The 19,593-nt window shown below is 42.6% G+C and overlaps 1 protein-coding gene across 2 annotated transcripts in view; it reads left to right on the top strand.

The window, feature by feature from the left end:
- SLC22A16 (solute carrier family 22 member 16) overlaps positions 1-13,871 on the top strand; it is a 40,096-nt gene extending 26,225 nt beyond the window's left edge. For both annotated transcript variants that reach the window (XM_044291634.1, XM_044291635.1), the window contains exons 3-8: positions 4,990-5,107; positions 8,415-8,952; positions 9,834-9,961; positions 11,829-11,938; positions 12,041-12,140; positions 13,126-13,871. In XM_044291634.1, the coding sequence (XP_044147569.1) occupies positions 4,990-5,107; positions 8,415-8,952; positions 9,834-9,961; positions 11,829-11,938; positions 12,041-12,140; positions 13,126-13,344 (1,213 nt within the window). In that variant the 3' untranslated portion in view covers positions 13,345-13,871. The remainder of the gene's footprint in view (positions 1-4,989; positions 5,108-8,414; positions 8,953-9,833; positions 9,962-11,828; positions 11,939-12,040; positions 12,141-13,125) is intronic.
- The last annotated feature ends 5,722 nt before the right edge of the window (positions 13,872-19,593 follow it).

Here is a 19,593-nt window from a genome sequence, read left to right as displayed (position 1 = left end):
TATATAGGGCAGTGATGGCTAACCTCCGGCACTCCAGCTGTGGTGAAACTACGACTCCCAAGATGTACACTTGCTTGGCAGTTCTCCATACAATTCTGTGGACTTCTGAGAACAGCCAAACAAGTGTGCACCTTGGGAGTTGTAGTTTTACCACAGCTGGAGTGCCGGAGATTAATAATCTTACAAAAAAAAAAAAGTAGAAAAAAAAAAAAGTACATTATTCATTAGAGTGTTTTTCGGATTTCAGGAAGGTTAATAAATCACACATGTATCACTATAGTGTAGCGGAGGAGCACCAGCACTTCAGCCTTCTGCATTTCTAAGGTGACAATGACTATGCTCTGCTAATATTTTACTTTTGATGGCAGAATTAAAGGGGCTGATATTTAAGGGGAAAAAAAACATGCTCCTGCTGTTACTTACTCGTTATGGGGGTTCCCTTTTGTTCTATTGATTCCCTCTGACAACGTTCACCTCAGGGGCGTAGCTAGAAATGCATGGGCCCCATAGCAAAATAATTTCATGGGCCCCCCCTCATCTCCCACACCCACATACCTATCGGGCCTCCCACCACCTCTTCCAGAGCTCCCACCCAAACGCCCATCCTAGATCTCCCACCGCCATGAGCTGCGCCGGAGCTCCGCCCCCATCCCCATTTTAGTCAATGGGGACGGAGCAGCGGTCCAGCGAAATAGCGGCAGGACGGATCCGACAGGCTGAACAGCCTGCTGGATTCATCCTGCCGCAAGTGTAAAAGTACCCTTATTCTGTCATATAAGAAGGGGGGAAGAAACCCTAGAACTAGAGTGTGCCCCCCAAAAGAAGGAAGGGGCGCCCTCCTTATCACTGCTGGCATCTCTTTTTAACTTCAGATCATCAGACTCTCACTTACTAATTACAGCACACACCCCTGTAGTGTCCACCATGAGACAGGGGAGGGAAGAAACCCCAGTTGGGGGGCACACTCTAGTTCTGGGGTTTCTTCCCTCCCCTGTCTGATGGTGGACACTACAGGGGTGTGTGTGCTGTAAATCTGTAATTAGTGAGAGTCTGATGATCTGAATTCTGAAGTTAAAAAGAGCTGCCTGCATACCTGCAATGATAAGGAGGGTGCGGGGGCCCCAAGAGAAGGAAGGGGGCAGGGGCCCCCACACCCTCCTTCACTTCAGGTCTGCAGGCTGCTCTTTTTAACTTCAGAATTCAGATCATTATCAAGTTCAACATCATCACAATACTGTACTGATCATCATAATCTTCTGAACCTTAGTTCTAAGTTCTCACAATTATTTTTCACTTAATCACTTACTTTTAGACTGAGGCACACTGGCACAGTCAGAACAGAAGCAGGGCAGCTGTTACAGCAGGCACTTGGCAGCCGCAGGCACAGGCACAGAGGCAGGACTGGAGACAGTGGAGTGGACGCCGGAGTGAAGTGGAGACCACTGACCAGTTGAGGAGGAGGGAGCAGACTGGAGAAGGGTCAGACTCGGACCGGCCACCGGTACCACCACAGCGAAGGCAGGCTGAGCTGAGGCACAGGCTGGCAGCAGTGAGACTGACACTCTCAGTCAGTCTCAGACACTGCTGCGGCGGGAATCGAGGCCACTCCCTCCTAGACTCCAGGACCAGGTATAGTACCAACCCCCGTGACCCCGGCCCGACCCCCTCCACCGCGGCCTCTCTCATCTGCTGCCTGGCCCCTTCGTGCCCTCACTGCCCTGCTCTCTCCTGACTCCTTCTCCCCGTCCCCAGCCAGGCCCGAGCTGGCCCAGGCCACGGACCGCCCACAGACGGGCCGGCAAGTGGATGTAAAAAAATCAAATAAAAAAATCAACAGGCCCGGGCGGGCCCCCAGTGGCGTAGGGCCCCATAGCCACTGCTATGGTTGCTATGGCAATCCCTACGCCACTGGTTCACCTACAGTTCAAAAGTAACAGTCACTTCACCTACCGTGTAAAAGAAGATCCTAATGGTAGGACTGAGCTACTGGACACGTAGGGGGCGTCTTAACAAGTATGTAACAGCAATATTTACACACAAGAGCTTAAAAAACATTATACTTGAAAGGTTATGTATTATATAATCCAAAAGAGTACTGTTTAATTGTGAGACTACTGAATCAAAGGATCACGAAATTATAGGATCACGAAAATATATGTTTGCATCCAAGAGAGTCAGGCCTATGTGTAATTAGCACAGCAATTCAGGTAAAGATCATTCAGTATATGGCAAAACAATGACTACAATGTACTTGATTTGAAGAATTCTTTAAAAAAAAAAAATCTAAGAATTTAGAATGCCATCAGGAAACATTAAAATCCATACTAATAGTAAAAACATGTTTATATATAAATACAAATCACCCTTGATGTATTTGCCAAAACTTAATGAGGCCACCTCTGGTACAGGAGTCCACCAAATGGAGCCAACATTGAATAATTCCAATTAGGCAGGAGTACAAAAGTGCAAAGATCATCAGGTTTTTTTCATCTAAAATTGACAATTTAAAAACGTTATAATTAATTTACAGGGGGCATTTTGGGTTATGCAAGTTCTACTGGATACTGATTTATTAATGGAAATTTCCACCGTCACATTTTATATATGAGCATTAGCATTAGAAATTTTCACAGTTACTCCTAAACAGGACCACTCATTAAAAAATATCGACCCCCCACATCCCACGCCCACCCTTTATGCCCTGTCAAATTTCTCATTTCTTTTTAGCATATAGATCAGTGGTAGAGGCCAACTGTGATTAATCAAAAAACCGTGCTAGCATAAAGCTTGGCACCGTTTTAAAATACTGCAGCAAAAAGCACTTTTATTTTTAAAGGGTTTTCGAGTCTCCTGATACTGATGACCTATCCTCACTTCAGCAGGTGGCATTTATCATGTAGAGAAAGTTAACCCAAGGCACTTACTTATGTATTGTGATTGTCTATATTGCTTTCTTTGCTGGCTGGATTCATTTTTCCATCACATTATGCACTGCTCATTTCCATGGCTACGACCATCCTGCAATCCATTAGTGGTGGTCATGCTTACACATTATAGGAAAAAGCACCAGCCTCTCTGGCGGCCGGAAACGTGGGAGCACACATAGGCTAGTGCTTTTTCCTATAGTGTGCAAGCACGACCACCACTGATGGATTGCAGGGTGGTCTGTAACCATGGAAGCAAGCAGTGTATAATGTGATGGAAAAATGAATCAAGCCAGCAAAGGAAGCAATATGGATAAAAAAAAATATGTGTAGATTTTATTATTTTCCCTTATAACATGGTTATAAGGGAAAATAATAGCATTCTTAATACAGAATGCTAAGTAAATTAGGGATGGAAGGGTTAAAAAAAAAAAAATGGACCATGTGATGGACCATGCGATGAGCGCAGTGACATCACCAAAGGTCCTTTTCTCCAAGGTTCTCAAAGAAGAAGAAAGGAGACAAGCCGGGCTGCGCGAACAAGTGGATATGATGAGTTTAATATAATTTTTTTTAACCCCTCCATCCCTAATTTACTTAGCATTCTGTATTAAGAATGCTATTATTTTCCCTTATAACCATGTTATAAGGGAAAATAATAAAGATCGGATCCCCATCCCGATTGTTACCTAGAAACCATGCTTGAAAATCGCACCGCATCCGCACTTGCTTGAGGATGCTTGTTATTTTCACGCAGCCCTATTCACTTCTATGAGGCCTGCGTCAATATCGAGCTTGCTGCGATTTTCATGCAACGCACAAGTGATGCGTGAAAATCACTGCTCATGTGCACAGCCCCATTGAAGTGAATGGCTCCGGATTCAGTGCGGGTGCAATGCGTTCACCTCACGCATTGCAGACGCGCGGAATTCTTGCCCGTGTGAAAGGGGCCTTAGAATTGAGGCCAAAAAGTTAAATCTTGGTTTCATCGGACCAGAGAATCTTGTTTCTCACAGTCTGAAATAGTTATGTAGGTGTCTTTTTTGCAAACTTTCATGTGTGTTTTACATTGGAGAGGCTTCTTTCTGGCCACTCTGCCATAAAGTCCAAATTAGGGGAGTGCTGCAGTAATGATTGATCTTCTGGAAGATTCTCTAGTCTGCACATCTTTGGAGTTCAGACAGTGTGATCATTGGGTTCTTGGTCACCTCTGTTACCAAGGCCCTTCCCCCCCCCCCCCCCCCCCCCGATTACTACTAGTTTGGTGGGGCAGCCAGCTCTTGGAAGAGTCCTGCTTGTTTCAAACTTCCATTTAAGAAATATGGAGGCCACTGTGCTCTTGGGAACTTTCAGTGCAGCAGAAAATAAACTTTTTGTACCCTTGTCCAGATCTGTCTGTGGTTGTCTGCCATTCTTCTATGAAGATCCTCTGAAGCTCTATCAGCTCCACACAATCCTGTCTCTTAACTCTACAGGCAGCATTTTCCTCTTCATGGCTCAATTTTTGCTCTGATATGCATTGTCAGCTGTGAGACCTTACACAGAGGTGTTTCTTTCCAAATCATGTCCAATCAACTGAATTTACCACAAGTGAACTCCAATCACGTTGTAGGAACATATCACAGATGATCAAGAGAAATAGGGGGCCTCCAGAACTAAATTTCAAGTGTTCTAAAATTCTGTTTTCACTTTATCATTGTGGTTTAATAAGTGCAGATTCATGGGGGAAAACTTGCTTGTTTTTTTAGAACAAGGCCTCAACAAAATGTAAAAGAAGTGTGAAGACATAGAACTATTTTTCCATGATACACTTGAATAAGAAATGAGCTGCAATATGCCAGCAAAGACACTACAGAGTGGAAATAGAAATTCTGAGTTGAGTGGCCAAATAATGTGTCCTCTAGAAGGTACATGGGTTGCCTCTATGGTATATATGCCCTTTGAGGGCTTATCCGGGCTATGGATATTGATGACGTATCAGACCAACCATCCACCGAAAAAAGTGTTATTATCTGATGTAGAATTTTTGTTTTGCTGAACTTTTTGTTTTTCTCGTTATCTCCAGAGTGGGAAGACGACCAATAATGTGGATCACAAGCTCATGCCAGTTTATATTCGGTGTTGCAGTGGCATTTACTTTCAACTACTACAGCTTTGTCATTACTCGTTTTATCCTGGCTATGGTGTGTTTGTTTTATTATATGTTACAATATACCAAACTCTACAAATAAAAACCTAGTTAATTAGAATCCAAAACATTAAAGGGTTCAGATTTATTAGTACTGGCTAATTTTCAGACAGTGCAAGCTTAGACTAGACAGTCTAAATATTCTGCAGATCTATCAAAGCTGGTGATGCTGGATGATAAACCTGGTGTACTTTTAGACTATCTAGTTTAATGTTCCACACTAATTGTCTGGCAAAGAAAAATTGTAAACTTTGGTGCAAGTCCCATTTTGCACAAAAATTTGCAACCTGACATATTTAATAATTCTTGTTGTAAGTTAAACAAAAATTCTTTGTGAGCTCCTTGACAGCATAGATTTCATTTTCTGGTGTACAGACCTCTGAGATACATGCTCCTCTTATTAATCTTGTTGCATTTTAAACAAAGATTAGACCAATTATTTAGGCTGGGGCTACACAGCGATCTTGCACAATCAAAGATCGCAGTGTAGCAGGGCAGCCATAGAAATTAATGGGGGTCGCAGTGGGACTTGCATGTTTACCATGACCTCAGAATCACATAAAAACTGGTTGGATCTTTTGTTATTCTAGGATCCCGAGTCTATGGCTGCCCTTCTACACTGTGATCCTTGGTCATGTCATTTAGCCCCAGCCTTATTAGGATTGGCGTAAGAAGCACTTGTCACCATGAAAATGCAGTGTAATCTATCAGCAATATGTCATAGAGGAGTAGGATAGGAGCAGATTGATATATAGTTTTGTGGGAAATAATTTAGTATAACTTGTATTTCATTTATTTAAATTCCTGCTCATTCTGGGTTTTAAGGTCAAGGAAGCGGTCCTATCAGTGACAGCTATCAGTATATACTATTTGATACAGGAAAGGTTGTCAGTGACAGGACCACCTCTTTGACTTCAAAGCCCACAAACTATATATCAATTCCCTCAGCTCCTCCTGCTCTATAACTTGCTTCTTACAGCTATGACACCATATTTAAAGTGACAGATTCATTTTAAGAAAATTCGATTGTGTTCCGATATTCCGTTTTTATTGCGTGGGTGCAATGCGTTTTGCACGCGCATGATAAAAAACTGACTGTGGTACCCAGACACAAACCAGACTTCTTCACTGAAGTTCGGGTTAGGTGTTCTGTATATTTTATTATTTTCCCTTATAACATGGTTCTAAGGGAAAATAATAGCATTCTTAATACAGAATGCTTACTAAAATGTGGCTTTAGGGGCTTAAAAAAATAAAAATTAACTCACCTCATCCTGTTGTTCGCGCAGTCGGCATCATCTTCTTTCTTCTTGTTTCAGGACCTGCCAAAGGACCTTTGATGACATCATCGCACTCATTACGTGGGGAGCGCGGTGATATCAGTGCAGGTCCTGCTGATTGAAGATAGAAATTACGTCATCAAAGGTCCTTTGGCAGGTCCTGAAGGAAGAAGAAAGAAGACGATGCCAGCTGCGCGAACAAGAGGATGAGGTGAGTTAATTATTTTTTTATTTTTTAACCCCTAACGCCACATTTTAGTAAGCATTCTGTATTAAGAATGCTATTATTTTCCCTTACACCCATGTTATAAGACTAAAAATAACACAGTAAATTGACTTTTATCATTTTACTTACATCATCTCCTAGTAACCATGCGTGAAAATCGCACTGCTTCCGCACTTGCTTGCAGATGCTTGCGATTTTCACCCAGACCTATTCATTTCGATGGGGCCTGCGTTGCGTGAAAAATGCTGAATATTGAACATGCTGCGATTTTAATGCAACGCACAAGTGATGCGTGAAAATCAATGCTCATCTGAACAGCCCCATTGAAGTGAATGGGTCCGGATTCAGTGCGGGTTCAATGCGTTCACCTCACACATTGCACCCGCACGGAATTCTCGCTCGTCTGAAAGGGGCCTTAGAGAATTCCAGCAGGCAGTTCTGTTGCCGGAACTGCCTGCCGAATCCGGAAAAACGTGTGCAAACTGAAACCATTTGTTTCCGGATCTAGATGCAGATCCGTTTGAAAAATGCATTGAAATTCCGGATCCGTCTCTCCAGTGTCATCTGGAAAAATGGATCTGGTATTTATTATTTTCACATTCTTAAAGTCTTGGGCATGTGCAGACCGGAAGACCGGATCCATCAATGCAGAAATTTTAATGCCGGATCTGGCACTAATACATTTCAATAGGAATTAATGCCAGATCCGGCATTCCGGCAAGTGTTCCGGAATTTTGACCGGAGAAAATACTGCAGCATGCTGCAGTATTTTCTCCGGCCAAATACTGTAAAAGTGACTGAACTGAAGACATCTTGATGCATACCCAACGGATTGCTTTCTATTCAGAATGCATTAGGATAAAAGTTTTCCTCTGGTATTGAGCCCCTAGGATGGAACTCAATATCGGAAAACTTTAATGCTAGTGTGAAAGTACCATAAATCTTCTCCTTTATGTTTTGCTAAAAAAGTATTTTAATACAAATTATGCAAGTCATAGTCAGCAATGGTATCTTTTTTATTGAGGGCAATGGGTGACAAATTGGAAGACAGGTGCAAATGGATCTCAATTTATCTCCACTGTTTTAATCCACATAGGTCATGATAGGTTGGGCACAGCCTACAGGAAACAAGGACCTTGATGGGTTGGTTGATGGGTACCAGTCATTTCTATGAAACATGACAACTGATCATGGCAAACTGTAAAGCTCATGTGTACCTACTTTTATTTCATTTAGCATTAGTCTTTTCAGCAGTTGCAGAGTAAAGACAGTTTCAGAAGAAACTGAAATGTCAACTTTAGCCCATATACAGAGACATAACTTGAAGATCCTGGGCTCCAGGGCAAAATCGGTAGCACAGCCCCCACCTTTCATGTACTTTCTATTATACTGGTGACGTCTTCTGTGGCAGAGAGGTCTTTGGGCCCCCTCCAGCTACTGGGCCTGGTAGCAACTGCTATCTGTGAACCACCTATAAATATGCCCCCGTGTATACACACAGCAGAGGCGTGTGCACAGAGGCGGTACAGAGGCAGAGGCAGCAAGCAACTTTGCCTATTTGGTGCCATATAAAAAATGTAATGATGGAGTATGCCATAATTTGAAATTGAAGCATATAGAGTACAGTATAGTCCCATAAATGTCATGCAACTTGGAAACTGCGATGAGTTGTAATATACTTATAAGTACTTAATCTAAAAAATACCTTTCTTTGGTATGTGCAGGCACTTAACATTTTTTTATGTGCAGTATAAGGACTGGTTGTACAGTAATGATCGTGTTCTCTATCTTTTCAGGTGTCGAGTGGCTACCTAGTTGTGGTGTTTGTTTATGTGACAGAATATGTAGGAAGCAAATTTCGCACTTGGGCCTCAATACACATTCATACTTTCTTTGCTGTTGGAGTTATGATTGTGGCTCTAGTTGGTTATTTGGTGCGTACTTGGTGGATATATCAATTAATACTGTCTGTCATCACCCTACCATTCATAATGTGCTGCTGGATGCTCCCTGAGACTCCATTCTGGCTGCAGTCCCAACGAAAATGCAAAGAAGTAGAAAGGGTCATTGCAACAATGGAAAAATGGAACAAAGTGAGCACTCAATTCAAGTTATCAGAATTATGCCCGGTGGAGGAGGGCAGGGAGCCTAGTGAAACTGATGCCCAGCCTGCCAAAAAACACAACCTATTTGATCTATTTCACAGCTGGACATTTGCCAGAAGGACCATATCTGTGTGGCTTATTTGGTTTACTGGAAGCTTTGGCTATTATGTATTTGCTTTAAACTCTGTCAACTTGGGAGGAAATGAATATTTCAACTTATTTCTTGCAGGTATTAATATTGTCAGTATACTCAAGTGTACAAACAGACAGATTATACAGTGCTGTATATTGCATAAACACTATATGAATTTTTAATTTATGCAACCCTGTTCATGGAGTTTTCCATATATTGCATCCACAGTGGTATTTGCATGGTATAGAAAAGATGTTATAGAAAAGATAGAAAAGATGGGTTTCCCAAATCTCCATACTCCATGCAGAACCACATTGAATACGTTTTTAGAGCTATCACTATATATCTTGACCTCACTAAGTTCTAGGATTCTAGGCCTGAGCAGGCTCAAACTGGTGGGTAAATGCCCAAATGGGCCCTAGAGCAAGGTCCCTAGTCCCCCCTGCACAATTGGCACATGATTCAGTAGACAGCGCTACATATGGATAGGCAGTATACAACACCCCAACCGGCCTAAATTCATATAAAAACTGAAAAGATTATTTAGCAAACAAGCCAGATTATTATTATAGATACATCGGGGGGCTGAGATGACTTCTTTGTATAGAGGAAGGCCAGGCAGCATCCTCTTTCCCCAGGGACCTGCCTTCTCCAAGTTGCTGCAGGGACCCCCCATAATCAATCATCCTGTAGTATCTTTTCTTCACTGTGTGAGTAGGTAATATTTGCATGTAGCTGTACAGTAGGCCTCCAAAATGAATGACTCTGGAGTGCCCTTGGCACCCCAGTCCGACACTGGGACTGAGCAACATCCTAAAATAATAGCATAGCTTTTACCTACTAATAAATCTTAGCACATGTCAAAGAGAGAACAATAGGGCCCTATTTTTACAAAGCATCCTAATTCCTTATATGTTATTATCTAGGCATATTCAACGAAAAATGAAATAATTGCTGAAAATGATTTTATACTGTAGGTGCTGTGGAGATTCCATCATATATCGTCTGCTGTTTCTGTATGGACAAACTTGGAAGAAGGAATACATTGGCTCCGTTCCTTTTACTCAGTACTGTCATCTGTATTGTAATTATGGTCATTCCAGAGGTATCCGTGCTATTCCTTTCCCTCCAAGTAAAAGATACTGTTGTATTATTTTGCCACTATTGGAAGGTATTTCTGATTTATATGTTAAACTACCACTTATTACATGGTATAATTTACCTTCATCACCACCTGTGTCCCTCAGAGTTGCTCCTCAGCACCACCTGTATATACTCTTTGCCGTCTTGACCCAGGTCCCCAGAACATAGATTAATAGATTATGTAGGGGGGAGGGGGGAGGGGGGGGGAGCCAATTCACTAGACTAGGATATTTTAGAAAATATTGTTGCATACTGAAAAGTTGTTGTATACTGCAGATCAGAGAGGAAGGAAAGAAAGATCTCAGGGACGGAAGAATTCTTGTGCCAGGACAGTAGGACTGCACTATTGAATTACACCTGGAAGGCACACCACACTTTATCAATAACTGGTTTGAGAAGCATGAACAAGGTCCTTATTATACATTCTGCACAACACTACGGCCCTGATATTTCATACCTTCACTCCAGAATTCTGGCATCAAAAAGTCACAAAATAGGGCTTTTGCGACTTTTTTGCACTTGCAAAATGTATGTGATTGCGCAAAAATATGCTACTTATTACATTCGCATTAAATTTTGCACCTTTTTGCATGTGTACACCAATCACTCCAGTTTTGTAATATGGATGGAAAAGTGGGTGTGGTGAGCTATGTTAATGAGTTTCACTCCAGATTTATCATTGAGACTTTTTTAGAAAAAGTGTTAGGCTAGGTTCACACGGGCGAGATTTTCGTGCGGGTGCAATGCATGAGGTGAACGCATTGCACCCGCACTGAATCCGGACCCATTCATTTCTATGGGGCTGTGCACATGAGCGGTGATTTTCACGCATCACTTGTGCGTTGCGTGAAAATCGCAGCATGCTCTATTTTGTGCGTTTTTCACGCAACGCAGGCCCCATAGAAGTGAATGGGGCTGCGTGAAAATCGTAAGCATCCGCAAGCAAGTGCGGATGCCGTGCGATTTTCACGCATGGTTGCTAGGAGATGATCGGGATGGGGACCCGATCATTATTATTTTCCCTTATAACATGGTTATAAGGAAAAATAATAGCATTCTTAATACAGAATGCATAGTAAAATAGGGCTTGAGGGGTTAAAAAATAAAATTAAAATTTAACTCGCCTCATCCACTTGTTCTCTTCTGTCTTTTTCTTTGCTGTCCAGGAGGACAAGGACCTGTGGTGATGTCACTGCGCTCATCACATGGTCCATCACATGATCCATCATCATGGTGATGGATTATTTGATGAACCATGTGATGAGAACAGTGACGTCACCACAGGTCCTTTTCCTCAAAGAAGAAGAAAGAAGAGAAGCCGGGCTGCGAACAAGTGGATTAAGGTGAGTTAAAAAAAAAATTTAACCCCTCCATCACTATTTTACTAAGCATTCTGTATGAAGAATTCTGATATTTTCCCTCATAACCATGTTGTAAGGGAAAATAATAAAATCTACAGAACACCTAACCCAAACCCGAACTTCTGTGAAGAAATCCGGGTTCAGGTCTAGGTACCAAACATGGCGATTTTTCTCATGGGCGTGCAAAACACATTAAAGCGCTTTGCACTCATGGGGAAAAATCATGCATGTTCCCGCAACGCACCCGCATCTTTTCTCGCAACGCACCCGCAACACCCATGTGAACCCAGCCTCAGGTTTAAGGACAAGCCAAATTTATCAAACAACATGCACCATTTGACAAATGTGGCACAAAGTACTCCAACATAGACTGAAGCAAAACTGACTTCAAATATTCTCCTAATAATAAATTCCCCCCTACTTTTTTTGCACAAAGTTGTGAGGCTAACCCATTTGTTTGCATTACAGGACTACAATACAATAACCATTGTTATGAGCATGGCAGGGAAGTTTTCAGTAGGTACTGCATTTGGATTAATTTACCTATACACAGCTGAACTATACCCAACACCCATACGGTAAGAGGATTTGATTTGAAGTGTTGACGTAACTTATAAAGTATAATTCTTACATAGGACATTTTCAGGTCCTAATATGAGTTCATTTTCTTGCAATTTTAGATCCTTGGCTGTTGGTAGTGGGAGCATGATATGCCGGGTTGGTAGTGTGGTTGCGCCATTCTGTGTATACCTGACAGATGTATGGATATTCATGCCACAGGTACAGACTCTTCGACTTCTATAACTCAGGTTACCCAAATATCATTTTAACTCTGGAAATCACATTCAAATAACATTAGAAAATTTAATCTTTCTATTTTCTTTAACATAGTCCACAGTCTATATCAGGGATGGCCAACCTGCGGCTTTCCAGCTGTAGGCTGATAGCTCTAGACATTCTGGGAATGCTGGGAGTTGTAGTTTTGCAACAGCTGGAGAGCCGAGGGTTGGCCATCCCTGGTCTACATCTTTATGGTGGTTTTGCATGCTCTTTTAAAGTATACCTAAACCATGCTCCAGATTAGGTACACTAATAACATAATTTACAATGTGAGCATGTGTTCTATTTCACTTGACTCTGTATACAAGGTTGCTAGATAAGATTCCGAACTGTATTGCAGATTGCAATGTATTATTTATTCTCTTCAGTATTAATTCCATTTGAAAAATTAATACAAAAATTCTATGTCTCGCAAATCAACTTAATTGAAACCTACTCTAAATGTAACTAAATGAATTTTTTTAATATGCTTTAATTATTGTTTTAAAAAATGTCTTCAGAATTTGTACTCCTGTACACTGCTGTGTATGGGAGTACAGATTCACTGAGACCGCACTGAGCACTGAACAGGTAGGAGCTTGCATAGTACATAGCTGCTTGTGCCTGTACCAGTGCTGCTCTCCTAAAGCTTGGCATTTAGCAGAGCGGGCACAGGCAGAGGAGCAATGTCCTATGGAGCTCCTGCCCTGTACTCATTCCACTAACAGCCTGCATACCACAGCACTGTACGGGAGTACAAATTCTAAAACGCAATAGGCACCTGAACTTCAGACGCGTATTTCGCTGAGAAAAGTAGAAAAAAATTTAAAGCATACTACAAAAAAGTATTTAATCTCATTTAGAGCACGTTTTAATAAAGTTAATTTATAAGTTTAGGCACAACTTTAAGCAAAAAATTAGTAACATTTAATTTGTATTCTCTCAGGTTCTTGTCGGGACCCTGACCTTAGTTACTGGTATTTTAACTCTTATGCTGCCAGAAACACTTGGAAAGCCACTTCTGAACACTATGGAAGAAGCTGCAGACACAGAGGAACAGGAAAAAATGAAAAAGAAGCCAATAGAAGCCAATGGTGTTGTAATGGAAAAACTAGAATCCTCTAATGCAGATAACTCCAGTGAATCTCTGATGCATAGATTATAAATCCTCTCCCTATGTGATATACATTCTGATAAACCCAATAATCCACCTGCACGCTAATGATATTTGTAGTCAATGAAATGTGTGCAGCTATGGTGGAACAGATTGGAACTATTCATATGACAGATAAAATCAAAGTCACTAACATTAATTTCTGGAAAGAGGTACTCATGTTGTAGTTGCAAAATCAGATCATAACTTAATGCAGAGATGCGCCATTTCAGATAAAAAAAAGGCAAGAATAGCAATAATAGACAAAGTAGCAATCATGTATGAAACAGTATTGGGACACACATCTTAATTAGAGATGAGTGAATCGAAGTTGATGAAGTGGAATTCGATCCGAATTTCAGGAAAAATTTGATTCGCACCAAATACCAATTTCCTCTTGCTTCGTCATAACGATTTTTTTCCTAAAATGGCTGCTGCACGTGTGAGGACATGGAGCAAGGAACTCTAGGAAGGCGGGATCACCCATAATTACATGCATGCAGCCAATTAGCATCCAGCCAGCCGTGTGATGTCACAGCCCTATAAACAGCCTCAGCCATCTTGGATTCTGCCATTTTCCAGTGCACTTAGTGCAGGGAGAGACATCAGCAGGCTTTAGGGACAGTGCTAGGAAAGACTTCATTTTGCTGAAAAAACAATTTACAAGTGCAGCATTTATGTAGAACAGGGTTCAGTAGGGGAGGTCACAGCCTGGGTAATAGGAACAATTCTATTACACCTTGCTGCACTGACTGGGAATCTAAATTGTCATTATACAGCTCTGTAATTCCAGCAAACCATTCTTGTTATTGGGGCGCAAGTGCTGTTTGATACAGCCATTAACAGGGTTTAGTGGGGAAAAAAGGGCTTATTAGCCGTTGTGTGGTGAAGTCCGAAAATTACAGCCCAAAAAAGAAAAAAGAGGAAAAAAGAAAAATATATTTGCCGTTCAGCGGTGCAGTTATATGTTCTAAAGCCCTTTTTGTCATGTATTAGTGGCGAAAGAAAAATATATTTGCCATTCAGCGGTGCAGTTATATGTTCTAAAGCAGGGATCTCAAACTGCGGCCCTCCAACTGTTGCAAAACTACAACTCCCAGCATGCCCGGACAGCCTACAGGTATCAGCCTACAGCAGGGCATTGTGGGAGTTGTAGTTTTGCAACAGCTGGAGGGCCGCAGTTTGAGATGCCTGTTCTAAAGCCTTTTGTAAAGTGTATAAGTGGAAAAAATAAAAATATTTTTGCCGTTCAGCGGTGGAGTGTATAAGTGGAAAAAAGAAAAATATATTTGCCATTCAGCGGTGCAGTTATATATTCTACAGCCTTTTGTGGAGTGTATTAGTGGCAAAAGAAAAATATATTTGCCGTTCAGCGGTGCAGTTTTATGTTCTAAAGCCTTTTGTGGAGTGTATAAGAGGAAAAAAGAAAAATATATTTGCAGTTTAGCGGTGCAGTTACATGTTCTACAGCCTTTTGTGGAGTGTATAAGTGGAAAAAATATAAATATATTTCATGTTCAGCGGTGCAGTTAAGTGTTCTAAAGCCTTTTGTGTCGTGTATAAGTGGAAAAAAATAAGGACTTATTTGCCGCTCAGCGGTGCAGTTATATTTTCTACATCCTTTTGTGGAGTGTATAAGTGGAAAAAAATAAGGACCTATTTGCCGCTCAGCAGTGCAGTTATTTGTTCTAAAGCCCCTTTGTGGAGTGTATAAGTGGAAAAAAGAAAAATATATTTGCCATTCAGCGGTACAGTTATATGTTCTAAAGCCATTTGTCATTTGTGTCGTGTATAAGTGGAAAAAAATAAGGACCTATTTGCCGCTCAGCGGTGCAGTTATATATTCTAAAGCCTTTTGTGGAGTGTACAAGTGGGAAAAATAGGGGCCTATTTGCCGTTCAGCGGTGCAGTTATATAATTTTCCAGTTATACACTCCACAAAAGGCTTTGGAACATATAACTGCACCGCTGAACGGCAAATATAATTTTAGTTTTTCCTCTTATATACTCCACAAAAGGCTTTAGAACATATAACTGCACCGCTTAACAGCAAATATATATATTTCTTTTTCCACTTATACATTCCACAAAAGGGCTTTAGAACATATAACAGCACCGCTGAGCGGCAAATAGGTCCTTATTTTTTTCCACTTATACACGACACAAATGACAAATGGCTTTAGAACATATAACTGCACTGCTGAACGGCAAATCTATTTTTCTTTTTTCCACTTACATACACTCCACAAAAGGCTTTAGAACATATAACTGTACCGCTGAATGGCAAATATATTTTTTCTTTTTTCCACTTATACATCGGCTCCGATGTGGTGGTCCAGCCTGCCGCAGCAACCGCTGCATTACCCAGTGGCACGCACCCGGTTTCAGGCAGTCAAGGCTCCACCACCTCAGCCGTAGGGAGCTGTCTGTCCTTCCCATCATCTGCTGGTCCTGATGCTCCTGCTACTCCTCCTCCTAGTCAGTCATTACATCCGCAATCGATCACCGAAGCGATTGCCAAGAGACAACAGTATGCGTGAACTCATCCAACGGCGCAAAAGCTGTATGCGCTCCTGTCCAAGTTGCTGGTGCTGCAGTCCCTCCCTTTCCAAGTGGTGGACTCTGCACCTTTCAGAGAACTGATGGCTTGTGCCGAGCTGAGGTGGAGAGTCCCAAGCCATCATTTCTTTGCCAAAAAGGCAGTACCAGCCCTGCACACACATGTAGAACAGAAGGTGGGCCTGTACTTGGTGTCTGCCAAAGTGCACAGCAGCGCCAACGTGTGGAGCTGTAACTACGGTCAGGGACAATACATGTCCTTTACAGCCCACTGCGTGAATGTGGTTCGGGCACAGCCACACCAGCAACTTGGCCAGGTGACGCCTCTTCCGCCTCCACATCCTTACGCAGTTGGTCCTGCGACAAAGTCCGCCTCTGCCTCCTCATCCACCACCGTGTTCTCAGCCTCCACTGCAGGGAAAATTCACAGTGCCCCTCAAGCATACAACATGTGCTGGGCACGGCGGTGTCACGCTGTTCTGCACCTCATTTGCCTGGACGAACGAAGTAACACAGGGGAGGTACTGCTCCGTGTCCTTCATCAAGAAATCGAATCCTGGCTTTCTCTGCGACAACTCAAGATCGGAACCATGGTGACCGACAATGGGAAGAACATGGTGCCGGCGCTGCGTCAAGGAGGGCTGAGCCAAGCGACCTGCATGGCACACGTTTTCAATCTGGTTGTCAAGCGGTTCCTGAAGTCTTCCACTCATTTGCAAGAAATACTAAAAATTGCCAGGAAACTTTGCATCCACTTCAGCCACTCGTACACTGCAAAGCACACCCTCCTTGAGCTGCAGCGGCAGAATGGCATCCCCCAACATAGGCTGAATGTTTCCACCCGTTGGAATTCCACCCTCCATACAGACGTGGACAAAATTGTTGGTACCCTTTGGTCAATGAAAGAAAAAGTCACAATGGTCACAGAAATAACTTTAATCTGACAAAAGTAATAATAAATTAAAATTCTATAAATGTTAACCAATGAAAGTCAGACATTGTTTTTCAACCATGCTTCAACAGAATTATGTAAAAAAATAAACTCATGAAACAGGCATGGACAAAAATGATGGTACCCCTAGAAAACACAGAACATAATGTGACCAAAGGGACATGTTAATTCAAGGTGTGTCCACTAATTAGCATCACAGGTGTCTACAACCTTGTAATCAGCCATTGGGCCTATATATATGGCTCCAGGTAATCACTGTGTTGTTTGGTGATATGGTGTGTACCACACTCGACATGGACCAGAGGAAGCAAAGGAAAGAGCTGTCTCAAGAGATCAGAAAGAAAATTATAGACAAGCATGTTAAAGGTAAAGGCTATAAGACCATCTCCAAGCAACTAGATGTTCCTGTGAGTACAGTTGCACATATTATTCATAAGTTTAAGATCCATGGGACTGTAGCCAACCTCCCTGGACGTGGCCGCAGGAGGAAAATTGATGACAAATCTAAGAGACGGATAATCCGAATGGTAACAAAAGAGCCTAGAAAGACTTCTAAAGAGATTCAAGGTGAACTTCATGCTCAAGGAACATCAGTGTCAGATCGCACCATCCGTCGTTGTTTGAGCCAAAGTGGACTACATGGGAGACGACCAAGGAGGACACCATTGTTGAAAACGAATCATAAAAAAGCAAGACTGGAATATGCCAAACTACATGTTGACAAGCCACAAAGCTTCTGGGAGAATGTCCTGTGGACAGATGAGACAAAAATCGAAGTTTTTGCCAAGGCACATCAGCTGTATGTTCACAGACGAAAAAATGAAGCATATCAAGAAAAGAACACTGTCCCTACTGTGAAACATGGAGGAGGCTCTGTTATGTTCTGGGGCTGCTTTGCTGCGTCTGGCACAGGGTGTCTTGAATCTGTGCAGGGTACAATGAAATCTCAAGACTATCAAGGAATTCTAGAGAGAAATGTACTAGCCAGTGTCAGAAAGCTTGGTCTCAGTCGCAGGTCATGGGTCTTGCAACAGGACAATGACCCAAAACACACCGCTAAAAACACCCAAGAATGGCTAAGAGGAAAAAATTGGACTATTCTAAAGTGGCCTTCTATGAGCCCTGACCTCAATCCTATTGAGCATCTTTGGAAGGAGCTGAAACATGCAGTCTGGAAAAGGCACCCTTCAAACCGGACACAACTGGAGCAGTTTGCTCATGAGGAGTGGGCCAAAATACCTGCTGAGAGGTGCAGATGTCTCATTGACAGTTACAGGAAGCGTTTGATTGCAGTGATTGCCTCAAAAGGTTGCGCAACAAAATATTAAGTTAGGGGTACCATCATTTTTGTCCATGCCTGTTTCATGAGTTTATTTTTTTACATAATTCTGTTGAAGCATGGTTGAAAAACAATGTCTGACTTTCATTGGTTAACATTTATAGAATTTTAATTTATTATTACTTTTGTCAGATTAAAGTTATTTCTGTGACCATTGTGACTTTTTCTTTCATTGACCAAAGGGTACCAACAATTTTGTCCACGTCTGTATGTTGGACCGACTATACGAACAGAGAAAGCCCATAAACAATTTATTGATGATCCAAGTGGACAGGAGTACTCCTCTGTGTAACTTTAATGTCAGCCAGTGGCAGCTCATGCGTGACACCTGCCGTTTGCTCAGGCCTTTTGAGGAGCCCACGTTATTTATCAGTCGCCAGGACTACGGGATGAACAACGTCATTCCACTGCTTCATGTCCTGGGACAGATGCTGGTAAATCTGGTTGGTCAGGGTACTGGAGACGTGGCACCTAGATCTCATGGCCACATGAGCCCTGTGGGGGCTGAACTAGAGGAGGAGGACATTGGAGCACAAGCAATGTGAAGCAAAATGGGTGTTTTTTACAAACAGGGGACAGGAGAGGAGGAGCAGGAGCAGCCAGAGGAGCTACATGGTGATGAGGAAGACGAGGCAGAGGACCCAGACACACCTTGGCAGTATGCAGTGGAGATGGAGGCAGGGAGTGCCTACGAACACAGGGAGTGCCTACGAGCACAAATGGCCTGATGGATGCTCACTTGCTTGCGTAGTGACAGCCAAATTGTCACCATTCGGCAGAGGGATGACTTCTGGCTCTACACCTTGTTAGACCCTCGCTACCAGTCCAAAATGGGGGCCTTTTTTACACCCGCTTAGAGGGGGGACAAACTGAATGACTATAGAGACATTCTATGTAGTCATTTGGCCACTGTTTATCTGTGCCATCGTCCATCCTCTCGCAGGTCTGACCGGGGGGGGGGGGGGGGGGGGGGGCCCTCTGCGCTCACTTTCCTCTGCCATGGATGCTGTGGCAGGGTGAGCGGGCAGGAACTGTTCCAGCTCCATCAGTAGCAACTTGAGTCTAGAGTCACTGATGAGCAGCTTTCTTCACCTGCCTAGTGAAGAAACTACTTACCAGCAGCAGCTACTGTAGACCTGGAGCAGGACCTGAACCAGTAGGTGGTGGCATACTTGGACTGTACCCTGCCACCCCACATTGAAGATACGCTGGACTACTGGGCAGCCAAACTGGATTTGTGGCTGCAACTAGCAGAGTTTGCCCTGGAAAAGCTGTCCTGCACGGCCATTAGTGTGGCATCAGAGCGGGTGTTTAGTGCGACGGGGGCCATAGTTACCCCAAGAAGAACTCGTCTGTCCACCCAAAATGTGGAGAGACTGACCTTTGTCAAGATGAATCAGGCGTAGATCAG

The sequence above is a fragment of the Bufo gargarizans genome, chromosome 4 (assembly GCF_014858855.1).
Source record: "Bufo gargarizans isolate SCDJY-AF-19 chromosome 4, ASM1485885v1, whole genome shotgun sequence".
In the NCBI taxonomy this organism is placed as follows: domain Eukaryota; kingdom Metazoa; phylum Chordata; class Amphibia; order Anura; family Bufonidae; genus Bufo; species Bufo gargarizans.
The sequence above is the reverse complement of the archived record's forward strand: the minus strand, read 5'-3'. Positions and strand labels throughout refer to the sequence as shown.